This window comes from Carcharhinus amblyrhynchos, chromosome 18 (genome assembly GCF_965287045.1).
Source record: "Carcharhinus amblyrhynchos chromosome 18, sCarAmb.v2.hapA, whole genome shotgun sequence".
NCBI lineage: Eukaryota > Metazoa > Chordata > Chondrichthyes > Carcharhiniformes > Carcharhinidae > Carcharhinus > Carcharhinus amblyrhynchos.
The window spans coordinates 14,960,986-14,978,931 of NC_137341.1; the positions used below are offsets into that span (position 1 = coordinate 14,960,986).

Below are 17,946 nucleotides of genomic sequence, written 5' to 3' on the forward strand. Positions count from 1 at the left end.
TGAGGGAGCATCACTAATCTCAATCATATTTCCCTCTTTGAACCCAGCCTAGCATTTTAAAGGAACTTTTGAAATAGACAAGCTGCTGTGGCACTGCATTAAAGTAGAATGAATACAGACTTTCAAGGGCACCTTTGTATGGCATGGCTTGAGCATATATTGTATAATGTAATGTCAGATAACAGGTCAGAGTAATGGAAGATTGTCTTCCACCTCAAAAACAGCTGAGTGACAAAGAAGCATACTCAAGAGCTGCACTCTCTGAATGGCTTCCACCCACCATGATAAGCCAGCAGGTGAGAGTAGTAAGTCCCATTAAATTCACATGCATTTTTGCATGTTGGAATTATACTAAAATCTGCTCTGTACAAAGTCCCAAGTGATGCAAGTCTGCCATCTGGAATTGGTCCTACTCCTCTTGATTTTTGTATGATCAGAGGCTGTGTATAAACTGCCAAGTTCAACTACTAATCTTGTGTCAACACTCTTTCCAGCCCTCTTTGCAATGGGGAAATACCAGTAGGATAGCATCAAGTTCATGAATCTCACCAACCTTGATTAGTTGTCAATTTGTACATGGAAATTAGTGTAAAGCAATGGCATTTATGTAAAGAATGTTCAGTTTATTAAGAGGTCACCGGCGTAGCTTCGAGATAATCAGGAGCAAAAACTGTATTGGAAAAGAATAGTTTCAGACTGTCTGATGGAACAGTTTCAATAAGGAAATGATACAAAAATCTGAATGCATCATAGTTTACATATGTTCTCTCTTTATCAAATAGTGGGTTACTTTCAGTATTGGGACTATTCATAATACTTGGATTTATCATCAAGCTTCATGGGTGGTTTCTGCTCAAGTTGTTGGCCTATTTGCAAAAAATAACTTTTTGCTCAACTGCCTTAAATGACTGTGAGCATGATCTTGGCCATCTTGGTAACCTAAAAATATCTATTAGGTATAATATTCTAAAAAAAATTGCAACATAATTTATTTATTTGCAAAGAGAAATTTGTGACATTAAGAAGATAAAGTTTAAGCAGATTTATTGTAGATTTTTTTTAAACCTACTTGTACTAGTCTGCTTCAAGCAGGACTGTAAATACCCACCCAAAACACAAATCCAAAATGTGCTTTAATACTAGCAATCTTTTCAAATAATTTTAATATTTCTTCATTATAAAATCTTATCTAATTTTGTAGCCTCATCTATTGACCTCTTTTTTACATGCAATTTGTATAGCAGTTTTTCACACTGTTCAGTGATTGATATTGGTTCTAAGCCAGAGGAATGTAGGTGTTGCTTGAGGTTAGAATCTGCAATGAATTTAATATCAGTCATGGTTAGCAGCAAATACTTTGCATTTTTTATAATGCATCCAGAGTTAATTTCCTGATCGAGCTCAAACCCACATCTGCTTTAAGCACGTAAACTTTGTTAAAATCTAGTAAAATAAGAATATAAAAATGTTATCAAGAAGAGCTTTGAGAAATGTCTGCCTGGGACCCATATTACTGCTAAAAGGCTGCATTTACAAGATGACTAGTTCCACAATTCTCCTGAACTTTCTATTTAATCTATTATGAATTCATCAATGAACGCATCTACTGTATTAAGCTTAACTATTGCTCTGACGTTGTCAGATCTGAATCGATTACTAAGTAAAGTGGTAATCATGGCGACATTGTATCTATATTTAATACACACCTCTGAAGTCCAATGAGTTTCCAGGTCTGTAAATGGTTGATGTGCAGAGGGAATGTTACCCATTGCTTTATACAGTCCGAATCTCTACCATAATTAGGGACAAATGTCGACAAAGCATTGACAAGCTTTTTAACTTTTCCTTCTTGTTCACCTACTATTACAAGTGTCCGGCCAGTTAACAATGAAAAAATTGCTTGTTGTGCAAAAGAATATTGCCTTATAAACCACAGCGAATTCTTCCCAGACTGCTTCTTATGCTTTCCAGAGAGCCTTTTTGTAGGACAGTTTGGTAAACCTGGAGATGGAGTCCTGTCTGAACATAATGAAGCACTAATGTAACTCAAGTTGTCCAAATGCTCATCAACAGGAATTTGAACTGTTTCTCCATTACCAGGTACATTATTGTACTTTTTCTCATGGGTAGATAATACTTGATCATCAGCACCAAATAATCCATTTCCTTCTTCTTGCTGTGGGAAGTCACCAAGGAATATTTGATCTAAGGTTTTACTGCGTTGTGGTGGAACATTGACTACTCCATCATTGTATTCTTCAGTTACAAATGTAGGTATTGATTTAGTAAAATTTGGGCTCTCTTTCCCAATGCAACAAGTGGCATCTACAGGCTCAGGTAAAACAGGCAGCGTTATAGTATGATTTTCAAAGTCTTCCTTGCTAAGCCCATTACTATGGTTTAGATTTGCAATGGGCTGCACAAGATCAATGTTCAGCTGTTTTTCTTCTTCATTGTCTAAAGCTGGTTCTTCTTCATGTATTGCACTTGGACAGGTGGCCTTAAAATCTTCAGGTATTAGAGATTCAGTGGTACAGAGGACTTCAATGCTGTCCTCACTGTTTGTCCGTTTGGTGACTACAAATTTCCTCCTCACAATTTCTGGATGCTGGCACTGCACGTTTGTTTGGCTGTCAGATTTGGAAAATATTGGTCCTGGGCAGGATTTTTCTGTACCCAGCACTTCAATGCTTTCACCACTACTGACACTTCCCTTTTCTTTCCCTTCTAGTTCAAGATAGTCCGAGGCTCCTAGCGGATTTTTGCACGGGATAGAATCTGCCACAGTCCCATGGTAACTCTCTATGTCAACTTGCTGATCCAATTTAATAGGCACAGACTCCACGCAAGATTTGTATGATTCAAAGCTTGTAGCCTCATTTGATAAACAGGTCTGTTCCAAATCCTTAGTAGAACTAAGAATATTTAAAACTGGAAGCTGTTTGTCACAGCGCTGTTGCTTTTCAGTTTGCTCTTTGTCAAAGAGTAATGGGTCTTCAAACAGAAAGGAAGTGAATTGCTGTTGCTGAAGCAGCTCTTTTTCAATTTGGCTCGTAATCAGATAGCATACATCGCCTCTGAAGAATTTCTCTAACTGCCTAAGCTGTTCAAGGGTCTGATTAAAAAAGTAACTATCACAAAGTTCTTCTAGGGTTTTCAATTTTTTTTCAAAGCATTTTGCCGACTTAGCCCTTGTGAACTTGGGAGTGTAAGAACTTCTATCGGAAAAGCTATTTTTTTCACACAATTCGTCTGTGTTTGACAGTTGTTCCAACCCGGTGTCGGATTGTTCTGTGGCATATTCTGGTTCGTATGAAAAATAGTCAGCATCTTTCGTTTTTTTGTGCGAATAAGTTCTTATCTGCATTAAAAGATCTTGATGTTCAATGATACACTTCTCCACATTGGCTAACTCGTTGGCCTTTTCGATCGCCACCGACGAGTAGTATCCTTTATCGTTAGATTTCTTTTGGATTTCCGTTTCGTTATGTAAGACATTCCGCGTGTACTCGAGATCCTGCAGTTTCTTTTCCAGTTCAGTGGCAAAGGCTTTTCTGTTTCCAGTTTTCAAGCACTCGGAGGCTTTAGAGAAGTTGTCCGAAAGCTGCTGGAACTGCAGCATGATTTTGTTTTCATCGGCGGAGATGTAAGCCACGCAGAACGGCCTAACGAAGCCCCTGGCCTCCAGGTCGTAGAGAGTCAAGTGGTGAACGTAGGCGAAAGCCCCTTCCTTGGAGTCCCCCAGCACCACCTTGGAGTCCTCCACAAAGTTGAGCTTGGGATAACTGGTGCCGGGGGGGTGTCCCACAAAGGAGGCCTGATAGTCCACGGACATGATCCTGAGAGAGAAATAGTTGAGGTCAAAGTTACCGCGGGCATGGTCGGGGATGGTTAACAAAGGCTGAGGGCCTACCTGCTCGGAAAACTCGGATATCAGAATGAAATCCTTCTCGAATTTGGCCGTGGCCGCCTTGGACCAGGGGTTTTCGGGTTGGAATTGGAAAAGGGGCACCGAGTCATCGCTGTACTGCGGCCCGTAATCATCTTCGTGGGTGAGGGCCACCACATCAGGGGCGGTGATCATATTTCCACTTTGCCGGAGCGAGCATGGAGAGCAAAGAGAAAGAGCAGCCCCCTTAGCAACGCCAGCGCCTCCTCACCAGCCACCATTTTGTCTCCATCTGACCTGAGGCGCTTCACCAGCCCCGGGCACCGCTTTTCACCAGAGAATCCCTTTCTTAAAAAAAAACAAATACGCCGTCCCTTTCGTGTCGAAAATCCAGTCGCATAAAAACCCCGGTGAGCATTAATCGTTTAATATTTGTTTTTAAAAAGAGCCTGACGAGTAGCAGGCTGGGTGTTGTAGTTCCCCGCTTCCCCTTTAACTTCGGGGCCAAAGGCGGCGTGAACTACAACTCCCAGCAGTGCACCGGGGCCCAGGGACCGACCAATCGAACTAACCCCCCCATGTGCGCATGCGTACTCCGCCCCCACACCTTGCTGTGCCTCTGTTAGGACTTGGATTGTCATCACTGGGATGCGTCAGTGCACTAACTTAGACCATAAGACGTTGGAGTAGCATTTAGGCCACTCGGCCCATCGAGTCTGCTCCGCCATTGAATCATGGCTGATATTTTTCTCATCCCCATTCTCCTGCCTTTTCCCCATAACCCCTGATTCCCTTCTTAATCAAGAATCTATCTTAAAGACACTCAGTGACCTGGCCTCCACAGCCTTCTGCAGCAAAGAGTTCCACAGATTCCCCACTCTCTGGCTGAAGAAATTCCTCCTCATCTCTGTTTTAAAGGATCGTCCCTTCAGCCTGAAGTTGTGCCCTCTAGTTCTAGATTTTTCTACTAGTGGAAACATCCTCTCCACATACACCCTATCCAGGCCTCGCAATATCCTGTAAGTTTCGATAAGATCCCCCTTCATCCTTCTAAACTCCAACGAGTACAGTTTCCGAGTCCTCAACTATTCCTGAAACAACAAGCTCTTCATTCCAGAGATCATTCTTGTGACTCTCCTCTGGATCCTTTCCAAGACCGGCACATCCTTCCTTAGATATGAGGCCCAAAACTGTTCATAATACTCCGCATGGGGTCTGACCAGAGCCTTATGCAGCCTGAGAAGTACCTCCCTGCTCTTGTATTCTAGCCCTCTCGACATGAATACTAACATTGCATTTGCCTTCCCAGCTGCCAACTGAACCTGCGCGTTAAACTTAAGAGGATCTTGAACAATGACCTTTGTGTCTAATTTCCTAAGCATTTTCCCAATTCGAAAATAGTTCTCCCAAAGTGCATAACCTCACATTTTTCCACATTGTATTTCATCTGCCACTTCTTTGCCCATTCTCCTAACCTGTCCAAGTCCTTCTGCAGCACCCCCTGCTTCCTCAATACTTCCTGTCCCTCTACATATCTCTACTAAAAGCAGTTGCTTTGCTTTTAGTGAAGACACCAGCCTGATTTTTTAAAAATGCATCGACATTGAGCTACAGTGGGTGGCATGGTAGCACAGTGGTTAGTACTGCTGCTTCACAGCTCCAGGGACCTGGGTTCGATTCTTGGCTTGGATCACTGTTTGTGTGGAGTTTGCACATTCTCCCCGTGTCTATGTGGGTTTTCTCCAGGTGCTCCAGTTTTCTCCCACAGTCCAAAGATGTGTGGGTTAGGTTGATTGGCCATGCTAAAATTGTCCCTTAGTGTCCTGAGATGCTAGGTTAGAGGGATTAGTGTGTAAAACATATAGGGATATGGGGTAGGGCCTGGGTGGGATTGTGGTCAGTGCAGACTGGATGGGCTGAATGGCCTCTTTCTGTACTGTAGAGATTCTATGATTTGGGATGAGTAGAACCTGGGGTCATAGTCTAAGAATAAGGGGTAAACCATTCAGGACTGAGATGAGGAAGAAATTCTTCACTCAAGAGTTGTGAACCTGTGGAATTCTCTACCACAGAAAGCTGTTGAGGTCAGTTTGTTAGATATGTTCAAGGGGAAGCTGGATGTGGTCCTTGTGGCTAAAGGGATCAAAGGGTATGGAGAGAAATTGGGAGTAGTTTACTGAAAGTGCATGATCAGCCATGATCATGTTGAACGGTGATGCAGGCTTGAAGGGCCAAATGGCCATTAATGCACCTATTTTCTATGTTTCTATGAATGGGATAAGTTATCCCTTTCAAATCTGCAAAATGAAAGGTGAATCTCAGCAGCTCTAAAATGTTGAGTAAAATTCCCCACTGATTTGCATCTATTTCCATCTGGAGATATCAGCTAAGTGCTCTGATTTATGATTCATCCAACAACAGGTGCATTTATTTAGCACCTCCAACATGGAAAACTTAGCAAAATAAGGACAATAAAAAGTCAGACAGTAATGAAAAGTCAGACAGTAATGCAAATACAAAATATTGAGTGGAATGGCCTGAGATTTGGTTAAAATGTTTTTCAAAACGAGGAAAGGCATTACGACGTGAACGCAAAAGCAATATACTGTTGATGCTGGCAAACATTTCCTGTTTCTACAATATAAATGTTTTCGCTTTTCTAAATTAAAGTGCAGAGGACAGGAGGAAATTCCCAAATTGGACCCTAGACAGCTGAAGGCGTTGCCAAAGAGTAGTGAGATGAAGGAAGGGTAAGTACAGTATATACAAACAGACAGAACTCAGGGAGAGGAGAGTTGTGGTGTAATGTAGCGCTGGAGGAGGTTGGAGAAGAAAGGTAGGAAGAGGCTATGAATAGATTTATACTGCAGGATAAGAAAGTTTAACTCAAGGCTTTAGGGGTCTGGGTGGCAATGTTGGTCAATAAAGGGCAGGGGTGATTGATCTGTAAGACTACGTGTAGAATATGATACAAATAGTTGTTTTGGATGAGCTGTAGTTTTACAGAAGATGGGAGGCTCACCAAAGAGCATTGGAATAGTTGAACATAGAGGTGACAAAAGCAAAAATGGCAGATGGGCTGTGATGCGGACAAACCAGTGGACTTCTGAAATAATTAAACTTTATGATGGTAGATATATAGGATTGATATGCTCTTGTGAATGCTAACAATCTGATTCAACCTGAGATGATTAGTTGAAGGATGGATCAGTGGGGAAAGTATGACATTTGTGAGGAGGGTGAAAATGATCTCGTAATCAGTCCTTTAAAAGTCTCTGAGCTCACAAAATTCATACATGACAAACAAAGGACCAGGAACAAGTTACTCAGTCACAAAAACAGAAAATGCTGGAAAATCTCAGCAGGTCTGACACATCCGTAGAGAAAGAATAGAGCCAATGTTTTGAGTCTGGATGAGCCTCTGTTAACGCTAACAGCAAAGAAAATCAGATGATATTTATACTGGAGGTACAGCTTGATTAGGATCCCATCCACCACCTGAAACATTCACTCCCTCCACCGCAGATGCACAGTAGTAGCAGTGTGTACCATCTGCAAAATGCACTGAGCAACTCACTAAGGCTCCCTTAGTAGCTTCTTCCAAACCCACAGTCTCTACCACCTAGAAGGACAAGGGCTGAAGCATGCATGGAACACCAAAATCTGGAAGTTCCCTTCAAAACCACACACACCATCCTGGCTTGAAACAGTAATTACTGTTCCTGCATTGTGGTTGGGTCAAAATTCTGGAAATCCCCAACAACACTACCCACACCACACGGACTGCAGTGGTTCAAGAAGGCAACTCATCACTACCGCTCAAGGATAATAAAAGGGTTGGCACAGTGGCATAGTGGTTATCACTGCTATCTCACAGCAAAAGGGACTTTTGTTCAATTCTCGGCTTGGGCCACTTTCTGTGTGAAGTTGCACATTCTCCCTGTGTCTGTGTGGGTTTCCTTGGAATGCTCCAGTTTCCTTCCACAGTCTGAAAAACGTGCTGGTTATGTGCATTGGCCATGCTAAATTCTCCCACAGTGTACCCAAACAGAGGTGAACTGTGACAACTAGGGAATTTTCACAGTAACTTCATTGCAGTGTCAATATAAGCCTACATATACTAATAAATAAGCTAAAAAAAGTAAGATATTGTACTGATTTTATAGGCTGCGCTTACGAGAGATACAAAAAACTGACAACATTAATTGTAAATGGCATTTTAATATGCTTCAATAATGTGACAGTGCATCGACAATAAGTATATATGAATATATGAAATAGGAGTAGAAGAAAGCCATTTGGCCCCTTGAGTCTGCTCTGTCATTCAGTAAGATCATGGCTAGTCTGTTTGCATTTCAAATACTATATACCCATCTGTCCCAATAACCTTTGATTCCCTTGCCCAAAAAGAATCTATCTACCTCTGCCTTAAAAATATTCAGTGACCCCACCTCCACAGCCTTCTGAGGTAGAGAGTTCCAAAGTCATACAACTCTGTGAGGACAAATCTCCTCATGTCTGGCCTAAAATATTGATTCCTAGTTCTGGACTCACCCACAAGAGGAAACATCCTTTTCATGTCCACCTTGTCAATACCATTTAGGATCTTATATATTTCAATCAAGTCACCCCTCACTCTTCTAAACTCCAGTGCAAACAAGACTGGTTTGTCCAACCTATCCTCATAACACAACCATTTCATTCCAGGTATCATTCTAATAAATCTCCACTGAATCAGTTCCAATGCATTTATATTCTTCCCTGAACAAAGAGACCAAAACTAGGCACAGTAGTTTCACAAATACCCTGTATAACTGAGTGCTCAGGGTTGACCATTTTAGGACAGAGGTGAGCAGACATTTCTTCACCCAAAGAGTGGTGAGTCTGTGGGATTCATTACCACAGGAATTAGTTGATGCCAAAACATTAAATTTATTCAAGAGGTGGCTGGATATAGCACTTGGGGCAAATGGGAAAAAGCAGGACTAGGCTTTTGAATGGGATGATCAGCCATGATCGTAATGAATGGTGGAGCAGGCTCCAAGGGCCAAATGGCCTCCCTCCGCTCTTCTATGTTTCTATGACATCTTTTTTATGTTCAATTCCTCTCATGATAAAGGCTAACATTCCATTAGCCAGTCACTTGCTGTATCTGCATACTAACTTGCATGAGAGCATCTAGGTCCCGCTACGCCTTGGAATTCTGCAGCCAATCTCAATTTAAGTAATATTCTTCCTTTCAAAGTGAACAACTTGACACTCTCCCACATTATACGCCAGATTTTTACCCACTCACTCAACCTATCTGCACTGTACCCATCTATTATGCACGTGTTTTGCATTTGCAGTATTATACGTGCAACTGTTAACATATAGCCTACTGAAACTGTTAAATTTTCTGGCGACTTTATTCTGCTCTCAGAATAATTCAATGTAGAAAGTACTGTCACCCCAGCCATCCTTTGGATCACCTGGATTCGGATGGTGAACATTTAAAGCGACTTTAGTTCACCCTGATAATAAGCAAAAAACCTGCGGATGCTGGAATGTGAAGCTAGGACAGAGATGCCTGTTCACCCTGGCTGCTTTTGAGCACAGGAACCAGCTGGATTGGGAGTTCCTGCGCTAATTCACTCAGCGCCTTCCTCCCCCCCGCCACAGCTGAAGCACGCCGCGCACGCGTGCTTCGTCCACACCGCGCAACCAACCAAAAGCGCGAGAGCAGGCGGCGGGTTTCTCTGTGACAGTCAGCGCCAGTATCCAATGGAACGGCGATGAGGGGAGAACTAGCCAATCGTGAAGGGAAGGCGGGACGAACGTGGCAGTCAGGTTCGGTTGGTCTGGGTTTTCCTTCCCCCCCCGCCCCCAGCGCCACACGTGTGTGGAGAGCTTGTTACTGTAACAATTTGGAGCTGTCAGCTGGAGAGTTGCAACCCAGGCAGTGAAACAATTGCTCCTATATCATTGTGTGGGAAAGTACATTTTTTTAAAACTATTATATTTATTTGACACCATGGCTAAAGGGAAAAAAATTGGGTCTGAGACCCACAAGAAGAAACTCTCCTCAAGCAATGAACTGCCAGCTTCTGGGAAGACGGATGCCCCCAAACAGAAAAGGAAGAGAAGAAACACAACCCAGGTGAGTGGTAGCAGACTCTTAACCCTAACCCCAAATGACTGCACTCTCGTTTCAAGTCACAGTAAACGTGGTTCCTCTTCTCACGAAACTCTGATGCTCAAGCATTAAAGTCAATGTGTATGCTGCATATTTTGGCATCTTAAAATGATTGTGAATTGGTTTTTAAGGGGGGCGGGTACAAGTCACACAACAGAGATATTTTTAGCATTTTTATGTTCATGCATACTCAGCATTATTTTTTATTTCCACGGCAGTGAGCATATCAAAATGGTTTCAATTACACTTGTTAATGTATTTGCAGAATCACAAATTTGCTGAATCAAAAATAAATGGCAAATTTTAAACATAATGGTGTAAATATTTTGGACAAGAGAAGCTACCACTATCAAATATACGTGTATATGAGCATAAGAAATATAATTGTTTTTATCCATATAATTATAATAGGCTGAAGTAAAATTCCAAATCTTTCTATTTGGAGAGAGTACCTGAACTAGTAAACAATCTTAAAAGCCTTTCTTAACTTGCCCATTATCAAAATTACTGGGAAAAACTTTGGAACTTTTATTATTTTGGAACAGCTGGTGTATCTGGTTTTTCTCCTCCTCCTCCTGCACACTCTTAATAACTTTATTCTTTAATAAATTTGATTTGTACTTTGTAGCCTGCTGAATTTCTCAGCAAGGTGTTTATCACTTAATTAGAGGTATATGATTCACAGTCCACCATTTCTAGTGCCTTTCTCAAAAAAGAGATTCAGTATCCTGATGGCATTCTGTCCCATTGTGGATATGGTCAAAATGTCGGTTTGTAAGAAGTACAGGTTTTCTATCAAAGCAGCTTATGCTTTGAGCTTGAGAAACATGTTATTCAAGAGCCTAGAATGCAGTAACTGCATCTGTGGGATATTGTTGCAAACCTGTTGGCTGAAATATGGTGGTAACACACTGGTTATGACTTTCCATAATTCCTGAGATTCAAGAACGGTCTCAGCAGTTTGAAAGGTAGCAAATGTAACACCCCTTCAAGAAAGGAGGGAGAGAGCAAACTGAGAACTACAGCCAATTAGCCTGACACCAATCATTGGGAAAATGATGGAATGGTTTGACAAAAGGGAAATCTTGTTTGACAAATGTATTAGTTTTTTTGAGGATGTAACTAAAGACAAATCAGTAGATGAAATCGTAGATTTCCAAAAAGGCGTCGACTGCCACATGGAAGGTAAATAACACAAGATATTGCCCATGGGGTAATATATTGGAAGGATGGAGAATTGGTTAACAGACAGGATCGAGAGGAGATGAACAGGGCATTTTCAAATTGTCAGGCTATAACTACTGGGCTCTTGCAAGAACGGAGCAACACCTATTTGCAGTCCATGTTGATGACTTGGATGAAGCAACTAAGAGTAATATATCTAGGTTTATTCAAGGCAGAATTGGACAGATTTTTGATTGATCAGGGAGTTGAGAGTAACAGGGGTTGGCAGGGGGGAACAGATAGGGAAGTTGAGTTAAGACCACAACCAGAGCAATCATGACCTTATTGAATGGTGGAGCAGGCTCAAAGGGCTGAATGGCCTAGTCTTGCTCTGAAGTCTTAAGTTCCTATGTTTGCTGACAACTCACATGTTGACTTACTGCTGTCCACTCAGGTTGGAGAGTGCCATGGATTTTTTTTGCATTGCTGCATCGCTATTGACATAGGTTATTTTCATATCTCATCTGAAAGACATCATGTCTGACAGTGCTGGTCTCCCTCACTGAAGTACCAATCTAAGTTATGTCCTTAAGTCCTGGAGTGAAGTTTAACTTTAATGGGCGGCATGGTAGCACAGTGATCAGCACTGCTGCTTCACAGTTCCAGGGTCCTGGGTTCGATTCCCGGCTTGGGTCGCTGTCTGTGTGGAGTTTGCACATTCTCCTCGTGCCTGTGTGGGTTTCCTCCCACAGTCCAAAGATGTGTGGGTTAGGTTGATTGGCTATGCTAAGAAACTGCCCCTTAGTGTCCAAGGATGGGTAAATTAAAGGGATTAGTGGGTATAATATGCAGGGATATGGGAGTAGGGCCTGGGTGGGATTGTGTTCAGTGCAGACTCGTTGGGCCGAAGGGCCTCTTTCTGCACTGTAGGGTTCTATGATCTATGACATTGTGACTCCACAGTGAGTTGGGATATTGGAGTCAGTTTGGTGCTGTCGTAAGTTTACTAATACAATGCATGGATCAGACAAGTGTGCCAAACCCCAGATGGTTAGTTGTGATTGATATCCGGAGATGTTTATGGTACTGTTCAACTTGCAACAATTATGGCGATTCTTGTTTGAGAATCAGTAACCATTTGCTGAAACATTTTAAGATGGTAAACTGCCTTGTTATGGTGACTGAAATTCTACCAGTGTGCGCACATGAGGCCATCTAACCTCTAACATTTGTCAACTGGAGCCAAAGCTTTCTGTGCTTGTGCAAATAAATAGGCTAGCCTCTTCTGGGGAGAAATTTTATACTTCATATTGGATAAATGGAAACTTAATTTTCTGGAACATCTGTTTTTAAGATTTTTCAGCATATTGGGTTTCTCCATGTGTGATATCCATGTTTTAAGCAAGAACTGAATATCAATTACGCTACCTCTTAATAATCTTTGTGCTCACTGCAAAATTCAACTTCTGTACCAAGCTTATGTTTCCTATAAATTAGAAGTTTGATTTTAATTTGGCGGATAAGCCATGAAGTCAATCTACAATTACAAAGCCAGAATATGTCCTCTTCCATCTGACAGACACTTAAAGTTTAATTCATGAGATGTTGGAATCTCCTGCTAGGCCAGCATTTATTGCCCATCTTTAATTGTCCTTGAGAAGGGTGGTGATGAGCTGTCTCCCTTGAGCCGCTACAGTCCTTGTGGTATAGGTACACATGTGCTGTTGGGAAGGCAGTCCTAGGGATTTGACCCAGTCACAGTGAACAAGTGGCAATATATTTCCAAGTCAGAATGGGTAATGGACATGAGTTTGGAAGGTGCTGTCTGGGGAGCCTTAGAGAATTCCTACAATGCACCTTCTGAATGGTACTGCCACTGTGCATTAGCGGTAGATGTTTATGGATGGGAAGCCAAACAAGTTGACTGCTTTGTCCTGATTAGTGTTGAGCTGCTTGAGTGCAGTTAAAGCTGCACTTAGCTAGGAATGTGGAAAGTATTCCATCATACTCCTGATTTGTGCTTCAGGGAATTAAGAGGCGAGTTACTCACCACAGGATTTCTAGCCTCTGACCTGCTCTTGTAGACATGGACAGATTGTGCAGCTCAGGACATAACACCCAATCAAATTAAGTTGTGTGAGAAAAATGTACACAGAAGCATGTTGAGCTAGCAAATGAAAATAACAGACACATTTTATTCATTGAAGTTGTAGTCTGTTTAATAACATGTTACCTGAGCTCTAAGTACTGTAATTGACAACTTCCTCTGGAAGCTTCCCAGTAATAAATGTAAATATTTAATTATACCTGAGTCCTTATTTTACATGAAGCTTGTCATAATTTCCTGTTGTGGGGCCTTTTCAGAAACTAAATAATGCTGAAACTTCAGCTAATACAAAGACTCATGAAGCCCGTGTCCCAGTTAAAGACGTAATTTTATTTGATGAATGATCGATGGCAGAATGAGCATTGGACAGTCCAATGCCTTATTAACAGAAAAGGTTTTGAGCATTCCAATATCACTCTGAAGTTACAATCCATCAAATAGATCAATTATACATTTCTCCAGCTTTACCTTCCCCGCCTTTCCGATAGTCAGGAACCGATCGTTATTAGTCCAGATCAATCATCATTTGTTAACAATTCTCATACACCTTATCAAATTGCATTCTGACATCATGGGATTTCACGGGTCCATAGAATCTGGATGCTTCTTCCCCTTGTTGAGGCTTAGCTAGAAAGGTCAAAGTTACTGTCTCCACCAATACTTATTTGTGTCAACGGCTGAACTGGACAGTTGACTTCTCACATCTCAAAAAAACTGTTTTATCAGGACGGCTCGAATGTCTCTATTCATAAAGTGGTTTTGGAACCATACTGTGTGTAACTTTTGCTGATAAAACTATGCACATTCTGTGGTTTCATATTTCTAAAGAATGTGGTTTTTCTGCTCAGTCTTCACCCTATGATACCTCGCAGCAGCCTACCTTTGACTAAAATGTACTTTAAAAAATACATTTTAAAATCCAAAATACATGTGTAAATCAAATACGTGTTCAAATCTCATGCTTATTTTAATCTCTCACTGTGTTCATACTGTTTTCATGTAAACAGTACCTCATAAGACTGAGGCTCTGATCTGAAGTAATTTCGCTGAGCGCTGGTAGTTTTATTAGTCTTTTAAATCCCTGATTATTTGAAATTTATGTAACCTACTATGCATTTCTTCAACATTGCACTGCAGTAACCTGGATGTTTGGTTTCCAAGTGATCTGGAAGCTTGAAGACTGCAATACAGATTTATTCAGCTGGGCAGAACGAGACACTTCTTCTGCTTTTAGTTTTCTTTGAACACCCATTCTGAACAAGTTTTATCTTTCAGGTTAAATGCTTAAATTGCGCGTCCTTCAGTGTCTGAAGGAATTTAGCCCAATGTTATGATCATGTTGATCACGCTGGCAGCTCTGTATGTTACTTCATATGCCAGAAATTTCCATCTAAGTTAATGAATTTAGATGGAAGCACAAATAACATAATTGTTGCCCTCAAAGAATCTATAATTTGCTGTAGTTGAAGAACCATTGGGACCTTCTAACTTCTAACAGGACAGAGAGATCTTCTGGTACAATATAATGTGTGACGCTCCCAGGTTAAATTCTGGATTGGCTTTACAAAAGGACAAAGACACTCAAGGCAGACAAAAGTTGACATAAATCAGTTTCAATTTGCCAATTTTGGCATAGCTAACATCTGGTACATCAAGTTAAAAAGTTTATTTATTAGTCAGAGTAGGCTTACATTAATGCTGCAAAGAAGTTGCATGAAAATCCCCTAGTCGCCACACTCTGGCACCTGTTCAGGTACACTGAGGGAGAATTTAGTGTGGCCAATGCATGTGGCCAGCACATCTTTTCAGACAGCGGGAAGAAACCCATGCAGATATGGGGAGAATGTGCAGACTCCACTCAATGACCCAAGCTGGGAATTGAACCCAAGCCCTTGGCTCTGTGAGGCAGCAGTGCTAACCACTGTGCCACTGTGTCACCCCTTCTCCATTTTACTATCACATTTTGATAGTAAATTGGAGACCCTTTTCCTATAACCTCATTTTACATAATCTGAACCAAGTGATTGGATCAAGGAAACTCGAGTGAATATAGTTCACGCTGATGCTTTTACTCAGGTTACTGTAATTTCTAATGGCCTGTACTCGTGAAAGAATCTTTGCACAGAAGTGACTGGATGTGAGGGAAACAGTAGCATCTAGTTGTGTTACTGAGCTAGTAATCCAGACTAATAACCTAGACACATGAACTCAAATGCCACTGTGGCAGCTGGGGAGTTTAAATTCAGTTAATTAAACAAAAAATTGGCATAGAAAGCTAGTATCAGTAATGGTGCCTGGGTAACTACTAGACTGTTGTAAAAAAAATCCTCCGGTTCACTTAAGTTTAAAATTAATTTTATTAGTATTACAAGTAGGCTTACATCAGCACTGAAATGAAGTTACGGTGAAAGTGCCCTAATTGCCACACTCCATCGCCTGTTCAGGTACACTGAGGGAGAATTTAGCATTGTCTAACTTGCACATCTTTTGGACTGTGGGAGGAAACCAGAGTACCCAGAAGACACAGGGTGAACATGCAAACTCAGACAGTCACCCAAGCTGGGAATTGAACCCGGGTCCCAAGCGCTGTGAGGCAGCAGTGCTAACCTCTGTGCCACCGTGTTGCCCCAGGGTAGCAAATCTGCAGTGACCTACATGTGACTTGAGACCCGCAGCAGTGTAATTGGCTCTGAAATGACCAAATAAGATGCTCAGTCATTAATAAAAGCAAAATACGGCAGACACTGGAAATCTGAAATGAAACAGAAAATGCTGGAAAAACTCAGCATTTGTCACAGGAGCTGTGAAGAGAGAAACAGAGTTCGCATTTCAAATCTATACGACTTCAGAGCTGAAGAGAGGGAGAAAAGTGATGGATTTTATACTGTTTAAGAAGGGATGGAGCAGAGTGGAAGGCCAGAGATAGATGAGAATTAGGAAGGATTGGGCAATGATGTTCTGGGTGTAAGACAAAGATAGTGTTAATGATGGTGCTAAAGACTAAAGAAGGTACTGATAGAAATGAAGGTAAGACAGCAGAATGTGTAAATGACAGCAGGCTAAGGATGGACATGTGGGCATGAGAGTTGGATGCTGAGGTGAAATTGCAAGCGACAGGAGGTTGGGGTCTTGCTGCAGACTAAGCGAAGGTATTCCTCAAAGTAGTCACCCAAACTGTTTGGTTTACCCAGTGTGGAGGAGGCCACAACTACAATAAACCAAATTGAATGAAGTGCAAGTGAAATGCCGCTTCACTTGAAAGGAGTTGTTTGGGGCCTTAAACAGTGAGTTGGGGCAGGTGTTCTATTTTCTGTGATTGCAAAGGAAGATGCCATGGGAGGGGGTGATGGAGGAGTGAACCAGAGTGTGATGGAGGGAGTGATCCCTGTTTTGACAAAGAGTCATCTGGACTCGAAATGTCAGCTCTTTTCTTCCCTTACAGATTGCCAGACCTGCTGAGATTTTCCAGCATTTTCTCTTCTGGAGTGAGCCCAGTGGTGTTTGGTGCTACTGCACTGGAAGTGGTGGAAATGGCGGAGGATGATCTTTTGAATGTGGAGCCTGGTGGGGTGAAAAGTGAGGAAAAGGGGGACTCTATCATGGTTGTGGGAGGGAGGGGAAGGGGTGTGGGTTGAGGTGCGGGGGATGGGTTGGACACAGTGTTGTGGAGTCCTTGGTACCGGGAAAAGAAGTGCCATTTTGGAAGGTAGCATCATTGGAACAATGCAACAGAGATGGTGAAACTGGGAGAATGGGATGCAGTCCTTACAGCAAGCGGGGTGCAAAAGGTTGTAGTCAAAGTAGCTCTTTGTTTGATGCTTTAAGTTTCATTTGTGATTTGTTTTTGTTTCAGGTGGTTACCCTTTAAGGGGCTGCCTTTCTAGCTTTGTTCTTCAGTTTATTTAGTTTAGTTTAATTGCTTTACAGAAAAATGTGGGAATCAGTAGGCTTGTAATAAATGTTAGTGGTCCATCTGGAAATGGAGTCTGAGAGGTCAAGGAAAGGAAGTGTCCAGGATGGACCATATCAAGCTGAGAGAGGGATGGAAATTGGAAGCAAACCAATTGAAGGAATGTTCCACGTACCCCACAAGAAGACCTACGTAACCAGGGCTCATGTGGGTACCCCCAGTCACACCTTTTATTTGCAGCAAATGTGACAAATTAGAGGATGAATTGTTGAGTGAGACAAGTTCAGCTAGGCAGAGGAGAGTAATGGTGGACAGGTATTGTTCAAGGAAGGAGCAGAGAGCCCTCAGACCGTCCTGATGGAGGATGCAGGTGTAGACAGATGGGATGTCCATAGTGGAGGATATTGGGGCCAGAAAGCCGGAAATTGTTTTAATTTTATTTTTATTTTTTTTTTGTCTGAGTTAACGTGCCTCCCCCACAGGGTCACTTGACACTTCTTAAGTTTGTTTTCAGAGTGTTGACCTTTGTTCCGCCTTTTACACATTCTGCTGTCTTGCCTTTATGCCACTATCAGCTTCTGCTTTAGTCTTTAGCACTGTCGTCAACACTCCATTTGTCTTGTGCCTGTAACATCTTTGTTTAACTTCTCCTAGTTCCCACCTATCTCAGACCTTTCACTCTGCTCCATCTGTTACATCCC

General features: G+C 41.9%; 2 protein-coding genes across 5 annotated transcripts in view; one reads left to right on the top strand and one right to left on the bottom strand.

The window, feature by feature from the left end:
- The window catches only part of tmem11 (transmembrane protein 11), a 34,548-nt gene extending 30,335 nt beyond the window's left edge, over window positions 1–4,213 (bottom strand). For 2 of the 4 annotated variants that reach the window (XR_013888911.1, XM_080206411.1), the window contains exon 1: window positions 1,707–4,213. Coding sequence is in view for 3 of the 4 variants with exons in the window: in XM_080206411.1 (XP_080062537.1) it covers window positions 1,707–4,084 (2,378 nt within the window). In the remaining variant the exon portion in view is untranslated. The remainder of the gene's footprint in view (window positions 1–1,706) is intronic. The other 2 variants (XM_080206413.1, XM_080206415.1) reach the window with 2 other exon arrangements.
- A 5,557-nt stretch (window positions 4,214–9,770) lies between these two features.
- The window catches only part of LOC145354869 (protein cholesin-like), a 326,372-nt gene continuing 318,196 nt past the window's right edge, over window positions 9,771–17,946 (top strand). The window contains exon 1 of the mRNA XM_080206422.1: window positions 9,771–10,028. Coding sequence (XP_080062548.1) covers window positions 9,903–10,028 — 126 coding nt within the window. The 5' untranslated portion in view covers window positions 9,771–9,902. The remainder of the gene's footprint in view (window positions 10,029–17,946) is intronic.